Here is a 16,428-nt window from a genome sequence, read left to right on the forward strand (position 1 = left end):
GGATGACGCAGCTCAGGGATGATGCAGCTTGAGATGATTCCCCCCCTCTTACCGTCCATCTTCTTCCTCTGTACTGCAAATACATATTCTGCAAATGTATCTCCCCCGAAAGGAGAGCAGGAACTACACTTCCGCTCTTTAGTACAGTACTGAGGGATGCAGGAAGCTTTGATAGGAAGGCTTGGATCACAAATGCTCAGGAAATTATCCCCAACGATACTGTTGTTGCACAATTGAGAGAGTGATGTGTAACCGGGCTTGATCATGTGTTTCTGGTGTGCAAGTTCTCTGGGAACACAGTTCAGGTTTCGAGGATAAGCTAAAATAAATATTTAATGACAAACCTTACAAGAAGTGAAGATGAAGGGGCTTTTTGGTATTTCAAGGCATAAAAGTGAAAATTTCTAGAAAAGCACTGAAATCATTTACATAATCAATAGAAATCTCTGCTAAAAGGCATGTCCTTTGCACATGATTCTGATCATACATGTGTTTTTGAATAACAATCAAATAGTGATGATACCAGGTGAAAATATGAGCGTGTGCTGCCCAAAGAAGACAGTGGATGAGTGTGAAAGCTGAACATATATTTGATACCCATGAAATATGCACTGACAACATCAACAATATAAAAACAGTTTATGTCCTCACGTTGACATCCTGCAGAACCATAGTTCCAGTAGCCCTGCTGGCACTGGTCACACTTCTGTCCAAGGACATTGGGCTGGCACTCACACTGACCAGTCCTCAGGTCACACTGGGGGGAGATGGAGGCAGACCCACAATCACAGCGGTTGCACCCAGTACAGTATTCAAACCCCCATGTGTAAGGCTGCAAGTGGAGCAAAAACATAACACAGGGTGGGAATATGTCAAATAGATATCTAGGATAGAGATTTTACCTCGCTGTTCAGGCAAATAAGGAAATCTGAACAATGCTTTACTTGATTTGACTACATTGTACCATATTTTGGCATCACTTAACATATTGTTATCTTATATTATTTACTCTTTTAGTTTCTCTTTGATTCTGCTTTCCTTCCAGTTATCATCAAGAGCCTCATTCCACAAAGACATCATGGTGTTACAACTGTCGTAACACCCATTCTGTAACATTGATATGTCATGCTTACTTCAGTTGTAGTACAATCCCTTTGTGAAACTTGGTCCTCGACACAAAACTATCTCTGTATGTTCTTATTATCTCTATGTTCTTATCTCTCTATGTTCTTAAACAAAATATTATTTCTCTATGTTCTTAAACAAAACATCATTTCTCTATTTGGTCATCTATACATCTGTGTTATGATTGGTTGGTTATACTCACTGCACATTGGTCACAGTCCAGGCCAATCACATTGGGTTTGCAAGTACAGACACCATTCCCACTGTCACAGCTTTCCGAGCCACATTGGTTGCAGGCACAGGCTACAATGGTAAACAGTCACAATCTTATAGCAAACAAGATATAGATGAGCAGTAATTCATGTTAGACTGGCACCTGTTAGGACAGAATCCCTGACTTCTGGATGACAACTGTCAGGAACATGACATAAACAAAAACACATTACTCCATACTCCTGATTCATGAACAAGAAACTTGTTAATCTTGATAATGTCACTTGGAATGGTACCTTTCATATTGGCAGGGTATAACTGGATTAAGTAATTAGAAACACCAGTTTGTTCTTGCACTGGTCTGTGATAGATTGATGGATAGAATTGGAAACATGAAATTGCTATTAAACATTAACATATATGTATAGGTCAGCTTCCACTTTTGCCGAATTAGGTTGGAATTAAGTGGCTCGATCATAGTGCCACCAGGGATTATTACAAGTTATGTTCCTTCTATGTCCCTCTTATTGACCAACCAGATTCCACCCGTCATATTACTTTTATTTGCTTCAACCAAAATGGTGGCATCTACTGAAGATGATCTCATCACGTTAATCAAAAAAATGTTTCACATTCCTTGCCTCACAGACAACCAGTGCATATGGATTGTAGTACTTTGATCAAAAACATGAAAAGATTTTGAAAATAACTCTTGATGCCAAGTTAATGGTGCACATTCTTTTCAAAGCTACATCAGTATGATGATAAAGGAAGCAGATATACTAACATGCACAGTTCTTTCTCTGAATGGCATCCCCATAAAACCATTCCTGGCAGCTGTCACAGTAGCTGCCGGCTGTGTTGTTGAGGCAGATGAGACACTCGCCTGTGTATCGGTCACAACTGTAGGGGTCGTTCAAATTTATGTTGCCACTGCACCCACATTGCTGGCACCCCTCACCAACTTTGTAGGGGTTACCATAGTGACCAGAGGCACAGCTAGGGGTAAAAAGGGAAATGGTACGGATGAAAAAGGCATGCTGTCATTGAGCAAAGACAGTAAGACTGACAAAGAATAAATAACACAATAGTACTTTACAACATCTGCAAGTTAATCAGACACTGAAAAAGAAAACAGTGAGTTAGTGAATGGTGGTTATGCCTCAGTCAGCAATAGTCAAGACATATTACGGCAGCCTGTGAAAAGTAAAGTCATGTTGAGGCAAACCAGTGGCTGTCGTGTGAGCTAAAGTGAAATGGGGTTTAACGTCACATCCAGAATTATGTGTGTGAGTGGCTGCTCATACTAGTACGGATTGATGCCGATTTATAGTGCTAGCCCTCTGAGATACCATGCTGCAGTTTAATACGAATACTCCACTCAGACACAGTATACTGACTCTGAGCCGACCAGTCCTTGTTTAAGCCCCTTAATGCTGAGCGCCAGACAGGGTAACAACAAGTAGCACCTTTTAACGTCTTTTAGTATGATGCGGACGGGGATCGAACCTCGGACCTTCCGCTCTCTGGGCGGACGCTCTACCACTAGACCACAGAGGCAGTCCCAGTGGCTGACAGACAGCACAAGCAACTATCAATGCATTCAGGGTACAATGACACATAAACATGTCACACATCATGACCACCCGATTCTTTCAGTTAGCTCTTAGCACTGTAGGATACTGGGGACTTTTACAATGGTATCTCATATTTCTGAATTGACCCCACATTTCAGAATCCACAGCAACACCAAAATGTCTTGTTTCGCATATTATGAACAGCTGTGGAAAGTAGACTATTGCATTACATACACTTACCTCTCGCAGTTGGGCCCGTAATAGCCTGGGAGGCACTCACAGAAGGTAGTCAGACCATTATCTGATATGACGCAGGAAACAGCAAAGCTGAAGAGAAACAAATGTTACAAAGTAAAATAATAAGTTCATCAATAAACCGTTAACGCTGAAATCCACTGCAGGACCAGGTTCGTATCATGAATTACCTGTGTCATTAGCAGAGTATACAGGATTTAATGCGCTGAATGGGCTTGTACACCTCAAGACTGAAGGTCAAGGGGTGTTTAAGAAGGTTCAACTCATAAAATCCTGGACACTCCGCTAATAACACATGTAATGAATTTATCACTACATGTTCACAAGACATATTTTCGGTGAAATACCTATGTGTGACAGTGTCTGATCTGCAGTAAGACTGCCAGTGGGTTCAGTATTATCACGTAGTGACAAGATGATATCCTATGGGTTTTACAAGATGGTGACTGGCCAATCAGATGGCTGGATTGTATTATGAGTTATGATAAACCCCTAGTCGGGTTTGAGAGATACATGTTCTAGTCATATGAAGAAAGCCATCATTGTGTTCATAAAACATGAGACTAAACCCTACACTCATGATGCCAGATGTCACTCAATGTCCCAACTTACTTGTTAGATGATAGTGGCAGTGGACAAGCACAGATCTGACAACCCCCAAATGCTGGGTCACCAAAGTATCCAGTCAGGCATGCTTCACAATGAAGTCCTGTTGTGTTGTCTTGGCAGTTCTGGGAATGAACAGAATAATTATTAATGTGAAAAGGCACCCACACAAACAAATATTTTCACAAAGTTTTACACTCAGGTATTCTAATCTTCTTCCAAATCGTATATCCAGGAATTTTCTCATAACTACCGTATTTTGTATAGTGCGCACTTTTTTTCGAAAAAAACACAGCTGTGTAGAAGGGGGTGCGCATTATACACGAATTATGAGTTTGGATGTTTTTTTTCCCCCATGGAAAGACATTTCGTTGAGAACGAAACACCGGAAATACCATGTCAACAAATCCATACTGAAGTACGCAAAATAATTATGTAATTACACTGTCTGTCTATAAAAAGTGTTCTTTGTATTTCTGGACTTATGTTTGTAACTTACTTCATTATATTTATTCAAAATTCCTTATAATATTGTTTTTATTAATTTCGGCGAAATCGTGTTGAAGCGATCGGAAGATCGCACAACTCGATCACCGTTATTAACAGCAACCACGGTCAGAATACCGCTATTGACGCCTTGAAACGAACTTTAGTTGACAGAGAATGGATACATATATCATAAATGACATACTTTGACTCGTTAAAAGTCATATTTGTTTTTATTTGACGATTCTATGTCAACATGAAATTCTTGCGCTCACGTGATCACGTGCGCATGAGCCTTGACGGTGACTGGTCAGACATGTTCAATGTAAAAAATAATACCCGGGAATAGCGATCAGCTGCTTCGCTTAGGGTTATTATTATTTTAAATATGTTTAGTAAAGGCTTCATATAATTAAGAAAATAATGGAATATATTATTCCTGATAAATAAAATAGTTTCAGATACAATTGTTGCCGATCCTTGCATTAAAAATCCTATAAAGTTATATCATTGGGTGTGTCTTGACCGAATCACCGGTCGATTCCAAGAAAACGTGTGTACAGCTGATTGCTGTTTCCGGCTTAGTTTACGAGAAAATACACAAGGTAATCTTAATTCCTAGATATAAAACAATGCCTAGCAGAACAATAAATACTATTTAAACGGTAAATAAACATGTCTGGTGATTTTTTATCTCAAATTTCGAATTTGTACTGACAAAGTTTCTCAGCACCCGTTCGTTTGCCGGACTTCGCTGAAAGGGTACGGTGTACATTTTTTCTGCGCATAATATTCAAATTTCTTTTTTTCCAAAATATTGAACCCGCTAGAGGGGGGTGCGCATTATACATGGGTGCGCACTATACTCAAGAAAATACGGTAATCGTATTATGATCATTGTTTCTTCTTCATTACTATAGAGAATTTCTTCAACTTACCAAACACTCTCCTGTGATGGGGTCACATGAGTCTGCATGTCCATTGCACTCACAGGGAACACAGATGCCGAGGTAGGGGGTGGGACGTGATCGGTAGTACCCTGGTGCACATTCCTGGTAAATAAGCAACACATGTCATGTTAATAATACATAGAATATGTTCAAGCACAATATTCTGCTCCAGTGGGAGGCTAGAGTTAACCACAACACTACAGTATTCTGCTCCAGTGGGAGGCTAGAGTTAACCACAACACTACAGTATTCTGCTCCAGTGGGAGGCTAGAGTTAACCACAACACTACAGTATTCTGCTTCAGTGGGAGGCTAGAGTTAACCACAACACTACAGTATTCTGCTCCAGTGGGAGGCTAGAGTTAACCACAACACTACAGTATTCTGCTTCAGTGGGAGGCTAGAGTTAACCACAACACTACAGTATTCTGCTTCAGTGGGAGGCTAGAGTTAACCACAACACTACAGTATTCTGCTCCAGTGGGAGGCTAGAGTTAACCACAACACTACAGTATTCTGCTTCAGTGGGAGGCTAGAGTTAACCACAACACTACAGTATTCTGCTCCAGTGGGAGGCTAGAGTTAACCACAACACTACAGTATTCTGCTTCAGTGGGAGGCTAGAGTTAACCACAACACTACAGTATTCTGCTCCAGTGGGAGGCTAGAGATAACCACAACACTACAGTATTCTGCTTCAGTGGGAGGCTAGAGTTAACCACAACACTACAGTATTCTGCTTCAGTGGGAGGCTAGAGTTAACCACAACACTACAGTATTCTGCTTCAGTGGGAGGCTAGAGATAACCACAACACTACAGTATTCTGCTTCAGTGGGAGGCTAGAGATAACCACAACACTACAGTATTCTGCTTCAGTGGGAGGCTAGAGATAACCACAACACTACAGTATTCTGCTTCAGTGGGAGGCTAGAGATAACCACAACACTACAGTATTCTGCTTCAGTGGGAGGCTAGAGTTAACCACAACACTACAGTATTCTGCTCCAGTGGGAGGCTAGAGTTAACCACAACACTACAGTATTCTGCTCCAGTGGGAGGCTAGAGTTAACCACAACACTACAGTATTCTGCTCCAGTGGGAGGCTAGAGTTAACCACAACACTACAGTATTCTGCTTCAGTGGGAGGCTAGAGTTAACCACAACACTACAGTATTCTGCTCCAGTGGGAGACTAGAGATAACCACAACACTACAGTATTCTGCTTCAGTGGGAGGCTAGAGTTAACCACAACACTACAGTATTCTGCTTCAGTGGGAGGCTAGAGATAACCACAACACTACAGTATTCTGCTTCAGTGGGAGGCTAGAGTTAACCACAACACTACAGTATTCTGCTCCAGTGGGAGGCTAGAGTTAACCACAACACTATAGTATTCTGCTTCAGTGGGAGGCTAGAGTTAACCACAACACTACAGTATTCTGCTTCAGTGGGAGGCTAGAGTTAACCACAACACTACAGTATTCTGCTTCAGTGGGAGGCTAGAGATAACCACAACACTACAGTATTCTGCTTCAGTGGGAGGCTAGAGTTAACCACAACACTACAGTATTCTGCTCCAGTGGGAGGCTAGAGTTAACCACAACACTACAGTATTCTGCTTCAGTGGGAGACTAGAGATAACCACAACACTACAGTATTCTGCTTCAGTGGGAGGCTAGAGTTAACCACAACACTACAGTATTCTGCTTCAGTGGGAGGCTAGAGATAACCACAACACTACAGTATTCTGCTCCAGTGGGAGGCTAGAGTTAACCACAACACTACAGTATTCTGCTCCAGTGGGAGGCTAGAGTTAACCACAACACTATAGTATTCTGCTTCAGTGGGAGGCTAGAGATAACCACAACACTACAGTATTCTGCTCCAGTGGGAGGCTAGAGTTAACCACAACACTATAGTATTCTGCTTCAGTGGGAGACTAGAGATAACCACAACACTACAGTATTCTGCTTCAGTGGGAGGCTAGAGTTAACCACAACACTACAGTATTCTGCTCCAGACGGAGGCTAGAGTTAAACACAACACTACAGTATTCTGCTTCAGTGGGAGGCTAGAGTTAAACACAACACTACAGTATTCTGCTTCAGTGGGAGGCTAGAGTTAACCACAACACTACAGTATTCTGCTTCAGTGGGAGGCTAGAGTTAACCACAACACTACAGTATTCTGCTCCAGACGGAGGCTAGAGTTAAACACAACACTACAGTATTCTGCTTCAGTGGGAGGCTAGAGTTAACCACAACACTATAGTATTCTGCTTCAGTGGGAGGCTAGAGTTAACCACAACACTATAGTATTCTGCTTCAGTGGGAGGCTAGAGATAACCACAACACTACAGTATTCTGCTTCAGTGGGAGGCTAGAGTTAACCACAACACTACAGTATTCTGCTTCAGTGGGAGGCTAGAGATAACCACAACACTACAGTATTCTGCTTCAGTGGGAGGCTAGAGTTAACCACAACACTACAGTATTCTGCTCCAGTGGGAGGCTAGAGTTAACCACAACACTACAGTATTCTGCTTCAGTGGGAGGCTAGAGTTAACCACAACACTACAGTATTCTGCTCCAGTGGGAGGCTAGAGTTAACCACAACACTACAGTATTCTGCTTCAGTGGGAGGCTAGAGATAACCACAACACTACAGTATTCTGCTTCAGTGGGAGGCTAGAGATAACCACAACACTACAGTATTCTGCTTCAGTGGGAGGCTAGAGATAACCACAACACTACAGTATTCTGCTTCAGTGGGAGGCTAGAGTTAACCACAACACTACAGTATTCTGCTTCAGTGGGAGGCTAGAGTTAACCACAACACTACAGTATTCTGCTTCAGTGGGAGGCTTGAGTTAACCACAACACTACAGTATTCTGCTTCAGTGGGAGGCTAGAGATAACCCCAACACTATAGTATTCTGCTCCAGTGGGAGGCTAGAGTTAACCACAACACTACAGTATTCTGCTTCAGTGGGAGGCTAGAGATAACCACAACACTACAGTATTCTGCTCCAGACGGAGGCTAGAGTTAACCACAACACTATAGTATTCTGCTCCAGACGGAGGCTAGAGTTAACCACAACACTATAGTATTCTGCTCCAGTGGGAGGCTAGAGTTAAACACAACACTATAGTATTCTGCTCCAGTGGGAGGCTAGAGTTAACCACAACACTACAGTATTCTGCTGACCTCGCAGGAGGAGCCCTGGTAGTTAGGAGGACACTGGCACTGCTCCACAGAAAGTGCTGCATCCCCTTGCCCTTCCTCAGTGGCCGCTTCAAGCTGGACTTCAGACAGTCTACAACAGAGTGACAACCTTCAGAACAAGCCAGCAGGGCCAGATAACATCATTTTTTCAATTCAGTGTCTTGTATTTTTTCATTCCACACAGGGACTAACTTTCCCTGTGATATGCAAGCTGTCAACATCCACACAAACATGTACAGTGAAACCAGACCAGTAAAATAATGTTGGGAATCTATATATAGGATAGTGTCAAATAAATACATAAATTCAGAAACAGGTTGATGTATACGTCACTGGGTGCAGTACCATCTGGATTTACCAGGTTCTCTTTGCGTATATCTGTGCAAGTTCGGCACTACAATGTAAACAGTGAGACGTGGAGCTGTACCTGGCTTCATCAATGAGTGTGAAGTACGAGGCCCTGACGTTTAGAGCCTGCAGGCACTACAATGTAAACAGTGAGACGTGGAGCTGTACCTGGCTTCATCAATGAGTGTGAAGTATGAGGCCCTGACGTGTAAAGCCTGCAGGCACTACAATGTAAACAGTGAGACGTGGAGCTGTACCTGGCTTCATCAATGAGTGTGAAGTACGAGGCCCTGACGTGTAAAGCCTGCAGGCACTACAATGTAAACAGTGAGACGTGGAGCTTTACCTGGCTTCATCAATGAGTGTGAAGTACGAGGCCCTGACGTGTAAAGCCTGCAGGTTGATGAGGAGCATCATGAACTGCTCTCTTGTTACTGTGTCCCGGGTGTTGGCATGGACGAAGTTGTACTGGAACCACATAGCAAGTCATATACATGAAGTTGTACTGGAACCACATAGCAAGTCATATACATGAAGTTGTACTGGAACCACATAGCAAGTCATGTACATGAAGTTGTACTGGAACCACATAGCAAGTCATATAGATGAAGTTGTACTGGAACCACATAGCAAGTCATATAGATGAAGTTGTACTGGAACCACATAGCAAGTCATATACATGAAATTGTACTGGAACCACATAGCAAGTCATATAGATGAAGTTGTACTGGGACCACATAGCAAGTCATATAGATGAAATTGTATTGGAACCACATAGCAAGTCATATACATGAAGTTGTACTGGAACCACATAGCAAGTCATATACATGAAATTGTACTGGAACCACATTCACTGTATTCCTTATACAGATAGTGGGACAATCTCATACCAGTGCTTCAGTCAAGGCAGATCTAAACATTTATATTTACATTTGGGCATAAACCAAAGAATTGTAGAATTTACCTATTCGGAATATGCTATAAGTAATAAGTTACCACTGTTATACCGAGGCTGTTGTCTCCCACAACTGCTGCTATAGCGAAATCTACCACAGAGATCTCAATTACCTCATGAAGCACGTGCGTAGCCACCTAGCTGCCATGTGACACCCTTCACTCTTGTCTCTGGCGAGAGCAAGTGCTCGAGGGACGGACAGGCGGGCAGCAGCCCAGTGGTAACGTATTACTTATAGAATATTCCGAATAGGAAAAATCTACAAATTACATTATGTAATACGTTACCACTGTTATACCGAGGCTGACTACCACAGTAGGCGGTGGGGAGCACCTACAACCCGTACCTGACTGCTCGTGTTCCTTCCGACCAACGGAAGTAAACAACAAGGCGGAAGCACTCGATGCGCATGCTCCTAGCTAGGCGTTACGCTATAGGAATACCAAAGCACTGTCAAGCGCATACAGTAAGGTTAAACAGTCGAAAAGAGGGAAATTAATTTCATTCAGACCATATATCCCAAAGCAAGCCTACTTAAAGTATGCATTAGGCGCGTGACCTAATTCCAGTATTCGTAAGCATGTATCACAAGGTTGGAATACACGACAGACAATTAAATACATAATTGTCAAAATACAAATAAGGACAAAACACACAAAAAGCTGTCTCACATGTGGTGTGAGCGCGCTGGTTTGCGGGACCCCCACTCCTGTACCCACGGCGGTGGGAACATTGGAGACGACCTAGATTGACCACCATGCAAGGTCTGATGCCTGTGGAGTTTGGAACTGCGCTGTACACACCCCTTAGATGACCGCTTGTGCCGCGATCAGCGGCCCAAGACGGTGCACCCCCTCCACGTCTTCATCAGAGACCCTTCTGAGGTAATGAATGGCAAAAACCGAGTCAGAACGCCAGTAACAACCTTGTAATATTCTGTGAACAGAGATATTCAAGTGTAGGGCAAATGTTGCCGCTAGCGCCCTGATCTCGTGCGGGTTTGACCCCTCTACCGGTAACCCCCGAGACCGCAATCGAGTTGCGAGTTATGTCAGCAGTGCGATTAGGGTTACACGATATGAACAGACGGCCACGCTTCATTCGAAGCCTTAAGATAATACTTAAGGGCCTTAACCGGACACAGCGATCTGTCCTTAGTATCGGCAGGATGTAAGATTTCCTTGAGTGATCTTACAGTGAAATCTCTCTCCGTTTGACCAAATTTCTGATTCTTGGCGACGAAGCCCATGAGCAGGCCCAGGCGGACCGCTCCTTCGTCGCCCCTATCGAATAGTACTTTAGCGACATTGAGTGCATGAATCTCGGACACACGTGCCGCCGTGGCAAAGGAGAGGAGAAATGCTGTTTTCCAAGTCACATGCCGGAACGAAGCACTACCCAAGGGTTCATACGGAGCCTCCGTAAGTGATTTTAACACTAAGGAGAGATCCCAGGCCGGTGCCCGAAGGCGGCCCTTCTTAAGATCGTGCTGTTTGAAACCCTTGATAATACCCCAAATCACTGGCTCTTTTGAGAGACTGGTACCCATAGTAACGTCCCGTACCGTAGCAACGGAAGAGACATAGTTGGCAATGGAACCCCCGGAGAGTTTCCGGGTCTCTCGTAAGTGAGACATGAAATGAGCAATATCCTGCACAGATACCATATCTGGCGAATTAATGTGATGTTTACAACACCACTTTCGTGAAAATAACCCAACATGCATTATACACCTTCTGGGTAGAATCACGATGCATACTAACGTATGCCCGAGACGCCCGACGAGAAAAACCTTTACTCCTCAGACGCTCGGTGACAACATCCACACGTGCAGATTGAACTGCCCTGCGTTTGGATTAAGTTGACGGGTGTGAGGGTGGATCAGGAGATCCGGTCTCACAGGCAGTGGAAGTGGCGACTGCGTGACCTGATCAGTAACATTCGACAGAGAACTCCTCGGAGCTGTCGGATGCGGTTGGAGACGATCTTGGAGGGCGACGGTCACACTGTTCTCCTCCTGTGCTACAACTGGATTAAAAAACGTTGCAGCGGGCGGAGTTGGAGACGACCCCGTTCGGTGCAGTCCTGGGCTGACACAAGTAGCCCTAACAGCTGTTCCCAAAAGTGAACAGTCTGTGGCACCGCTAAGACTTTGGCAATCACTGCCTGAATCTTGTGCCACCAGTCTGGGGGGAAAAAGAGGCGATGGGTCACTGTGTCGAACCAACCTCCGATGAACTGCAAGTTCTGTGAGGGGGTTAACTCGCTCTTGGGGAGATTGATAATCCGCCCCAATTGCTCCAAGAGCCGAAGTGCGAAATTGAGATGGCGTGACAGGGTGTCCGTCATGTGATTGGCCATTAGCGAGTCGTCCAGGTACGCGAAGTATCTGACACCCCTCCTGTGGGGTGGTTAACCAGGTGAACAGCCAGGGAGCGGACGAAAGGCCGAAGGGGAGTACAACCCACTCATAGTGCCTGCCTTGAAAGACAAACCTGAGATACTTGTGATGGTCCGAGTGAATCGGAACATGCAGATAAGCATCCTTCAGGTCGATTGAAGCAAGCCAGTCGCCCGGCATGATCGGAGCTTTCAGGTCCGCCAAGGTCAACATTCTGAACTTGGGTGGCTTGTGCAGGTACAACTCGTTGAACGATTTCAGATTGTGAATCATTCTGAGTTCGGCACTGTTTCTTGGGAACGAGAAATATCCCGGAGGAAGAAGAACCAGACCCCTTAGACCTACCGGCCGCAGCATCCTGGGGCGCGCTCCACTAAGGAGCGGCACCAAGGCGCCTATGCAGGGACCCCACAAGATCAAGTGGACACTGCAGCCTGTTGTTCCTTCAGAACCCCAGTGATCTTGTTATTGAAAAGGGTCCGCGCAGACCAAGGCTGTGAAAGGAGCACTTCCTGGTTGGCAGCGTCCAACCTCGAGGCGGCAAGATACGACTGGCGCCTGAGAAAATGGCACATGCCGGAAATAAAGGCCGAAGCCCCGGCAACGTACTCCAGGGAAGCATTTAAACAGAGCAGGCAGTTGTAAATGCGCTGGTCACGGTCTGTGGGAGAACCTTCGACCAGACTGGCCGCTGCAGCCAGGTAAGTGTCTCCATGAGACATTGCAAGCATGGAGTGCCGAGTGAGGGTGTCCAGCTGCTGCAAGGTAGCCGCAAAGGCTTTCTCCAAAGACGGCTTGATCCCGGGCAGAAAGGTTGATGCGGGGAAAGCCTTGTTTGAAGTCTCATCGTATACCTTGCAGGAACCCACAGAGCGGTACCGATTCCCCGCAGTACCGGCAGGGGCTTGGGCATGTCCTCAAAGAGGTCATAAATCATTGCCACGCGGTCCTTAACCGATAATGGGAGCAATGGTTCGGGGGAAGGACCAGTGACCACGGGAGCCGCCGCCGTACCGGTGGACCCCACGTCCGAACCCGCGGCCACCGAAGAGGCCGGGGACGTAACAGCCAGCGGCCTATCCTGAGATAAGGCTGCCAGCTTGGAGTCCACTAGCTTGGAAAGCAATGCAGCGACGGAATCCCCAAACAGCCCAAGGGCCGCCAAGGGATCCGCTGCAGCCGTGGAGGTGGTTTCCGAAAGGGGACCCCGACCGGGCATGCCGGCCACCACAGGGGTGGAAACGGACTGTACATACAGCCAGTAGCGCTCAAACGCCGCAGGCCCCAGACTGTCGCACAGGACACACCGGATGTCCCCGCAAGGAACCCTGCACCGCCGGCAATGATCGGGGGGATCCCGTGACGACAAGAACTTATGACACACCCCGCAACGCCGGGTTGCAGGGGTAGAGGGGGTGGACAACGGCGACACATCCATGTCAGACATTTTGGTACTATGAACAAAAGAGCAAAACATAGTTACAACACACGCACCACAAATATTCACAAACGAGCATTTTCACAAGGAAAATAAACGAGCAAAATGAATATAGAACATACACATAGAACATATAGAGAAATAAGTGATGTTAACCCCCAAAGCATACTATAGCAGGGTAACGTAAGACACAAGCTGCATACGAGAACCCCGCGAGTATATAGAAAAAAGAGTGGGAACATTATATCCAAGCGTAGCTACCACAAACGCCCCGTACATGCACAGTTTATTAGTTTAATAAACCATAATAAATATCACTGAATAGGTCGAGGAAACAGGAACGCTTCAGCAGTCTATAAACACGTCTTGCGAGAGCAAGCGAAGAGAAAAGAGTGAAGGGTGTCACATGGCAGCACGTGCTTCATGAGGTAATTGAGATCTCTGATAGATTTCGCTATAGCAGCAGTTGTTGGAGACAACAGCCTTGGTATAACAGTGGTAACGTATTACTTAATGTAATTTTATTTATTTATATATATATATTATTTTTTTTTATCTTTGTTGCTAAGAATTGAAAACACAGGTTTGGAGATTTGTTCTCACCTCGAATAGCTGGACATTCAAGTTGACTTGGGAGTTTGGTGCTGGCTGGTCGTTACTGAAGTGAACTATTGTCATGTTGTTACCCTGGAAGATAACATCATAAATCTCAGATACTTTGCAGGATTAAGAAACATTATTTATTGAAGTAGCTCTTGTTTGATATTTCTACATGGAATGTTAGCCAACTTACCACTAGAATCACATCAGGCTTAACAAGTCCCTCTGAGTTTTGAGCTTCATCGTCCCTTGGGAGGGTGAACAGTACCTGGTACATCAGGTAGCCACCATAGGACTTGATCTGAAGAAAATAATCACCTGGGTTACTGGTATATCAGTACATGCTAGAACATATATCATTTCATGCTTATGTCTGGATATTATAATCAAGTACTTATTGAGTTATCCTGCATACACACACAATCCTATATATAAATAGTTACAACATAGATATTGAACTAACATCATGCCAGGATGCCTATACAACATGTTCAAACACGTTCTGATATAAAATTCTAAAGAAATGTAGGAAAGGGTTTTCAAGCATAGTAACGTTTTAAAGGGAAGCTATTGTAAGAATGCATGTACCAATATATTTTAAAGATTTCATCAACACTATACATCACTCCTGGGTCAGCATTTCATCCACAGTGTTGGTGATTGACAAGGTCATGAGACAATTATGCCTGCAACTTGGACCTGCCTGCTGATGACCTACCTTGTTGCCCAGATATTCTGGTGGGGCCACCCAGTATATAGCTTCAGTGGGGTCAATGATGGAATTGGCTGCCTTCACTGCAATGGTGGATCCGGCCTCAATTACATCAGCATTCACATTTGTCACTGCCCAGTTGTTCATTTGGGTCACCTAAAAAACAAACAAATGTCTCTTTTCCAGGAAAGATTCTACTGTAGTTCTTCAGATACAAATATAATTACAAGGTTCTTCAGTTTCAGGGACTTAATATTCAAGGCACCAATCATGTAGACAGTTTGTAACTCACTTCTCTGCTCAGAACATATCATGCAATAGGAACCTGGCAAAAACTATTTTGATACATGTATCAAGCAATCTGATCATGCATACAATGAAGTTGACTGAAGCTTTATCTTCACTCAAACATATAAAAGCCAGAATGGGGGATGCACACATAGTCAGAAAGAAATGTGAACATAGCGACTTGTAGTTTAACAATGGAGTTTTCGTATTATTGTCATAAAACAGTATATCATGTGACTAATAACAAGTTCGGATATTCCTATGGGTGCCCGGATTCTACTCTGGACCCGCCAAACCTAAGTACACGTGAGTGACCTGTCCCAGCCCAACAATAAATCATTGAAAATTTAATCAAGCTACAGTCAATTTGGAAGTTCTTTGTTTCTGAAGAACACTGGAGAAGTCCCCACTGCCATTAGTTGCGCAGCTCTCACCAGGTTCCAGAAGAGGGGGGAGCTGTCACAGTAGGTGGTGGCACCGAAGCAGAAGCAGGTGGTGCATCCGCGAAGGTTTTCCTGGTTCAAGTAGTATGTGTCTGCCGCACACCCATCGCATCTCGGTCCAGCAACATTCTCCTGCAACATAAATGACAGGGTGTTGTATTCTGGAAGACTTAAACTCTGACATGAAATGTTTCTCCACATTTTGTAGTGTTTCCTTGAAAAACATGCTAGAATCTGAACCAAAACATTTCTACAATAAATCAAGAGGGTAGACTGCAGTATTTGGGTCCCCACTTCGGAAGGAACGTTTTTACGTGTTTACGGAAGTTGTCGAATGAAAAACGTTCCACGTATGCGCAGTTCGTTATTTACGGTCGAAGCGAGAGGATTTGTTGGCTGCCATTTTTCTACCGAACGCTGTCTGCAGTTCAGTATTTTCTTACACAGACAACACACGGGGGGTACAAGGGGGGTTTGTCCCCCCTTGTCGAAATATTAAAGTAAAAATGGGGGGTAAAGGGGGGTTACACACCCCTTTTTTCAAATAAATCGCATGACGGTAAGTTCATTCTGTTACTTGAACAATATATTTTGTTGGGCGGACAACACAGCGGGGTTCAAGGCAGGTACAACCCCACCTTTATGACATTTTGAAAGAAAAATACGGGGGGTAAAGGGGATGGATACCCCTTTTTCAAATAAATCGCACTATGGTATAACTTCATTCATGAAAGCATGTGAATTTTCATAGGAAAATGATCATCGATAGATACTTTCCCATTCAAACAAATCATTTGAACCGTTGA

The 16,428-nt window shown here is 44.3% G+C and overlaps 1 protein-coding gene across 1 annotated transcript in view; it reads right to left on the reverse strand.

The window, feature by feature from the left end:
* LOC139480317 (laminin subunit alpha-like) overlaps positions 1 to 16,428 on the reverse strand; it is a 100,065-nt gene that overhangs the window by 38,292 nt on the left and 45,345 nt on the right. The window contains exons 31-42 of the mRNA XM_071263370.1: positions 15,614 to 15,754; positions 14,898 to 15,047; positions 14,373 to 14,480; positions 14,183 to 14,266; positions 9,132 to 9,253; positions 8,420 to 8,528; positions 5,201 to 5,314; positions 3,783 to 3,901; positions 3,156 to 3,242; positions 2,126 to 2,337; positions 1,328 to 1,428; positions 652 to 832 (exon numbers count right to left, since the gene is read on the reverse strand). Coding sequence (XP_071119471.1) covers positions 652 to 832; positions 1,328 to 1,428; positions 2,126 to 2,337; positions 3,156 to 3,242; positions 3,783 to 3,901; positions 5,201 to 5,314; positions 8,420 to 8,528; positions 9,132 to 9,253; positions 14,183 to 14,266; positions 14,373 to 14,480; positions 14,898 to 15,047; positions 15,614 to 15,754 — 1,528 coding nt within the window. The remainder of the gene's footprint in view (positions 1 to 651; positions 833 to 1,327; positions 1,429 to 2,125; positions 2,338 to 3,155; positions 3,243 to 3,782; positions 3,902 to 5,200; positions 5,315 to 8,419; positions 8,529 to 9,131; positions 9,254 to 14,182; positions 14,267 to 14,372; positions 14,481 to 14,897; positions 15,048 to 15,613; positions 15,755 to 16,428) is intronic.

This window comes from Haliotis cracherodii, unplaced genomic scaffold, assembly GCF_022045235.1.
Source record: "Haliotis cracherodii isolate W230 unplaced genomic scaffold, xgHalCrac1.p SCAF_4, whole genome shotgun sequence".
NCBI classification, from domain to species: Eukaryota; Metazoa; Mollusca; class Gastropoda; order Lepetellida; family Haliotidae; genus Haliotis; species Haliotis cracherodii.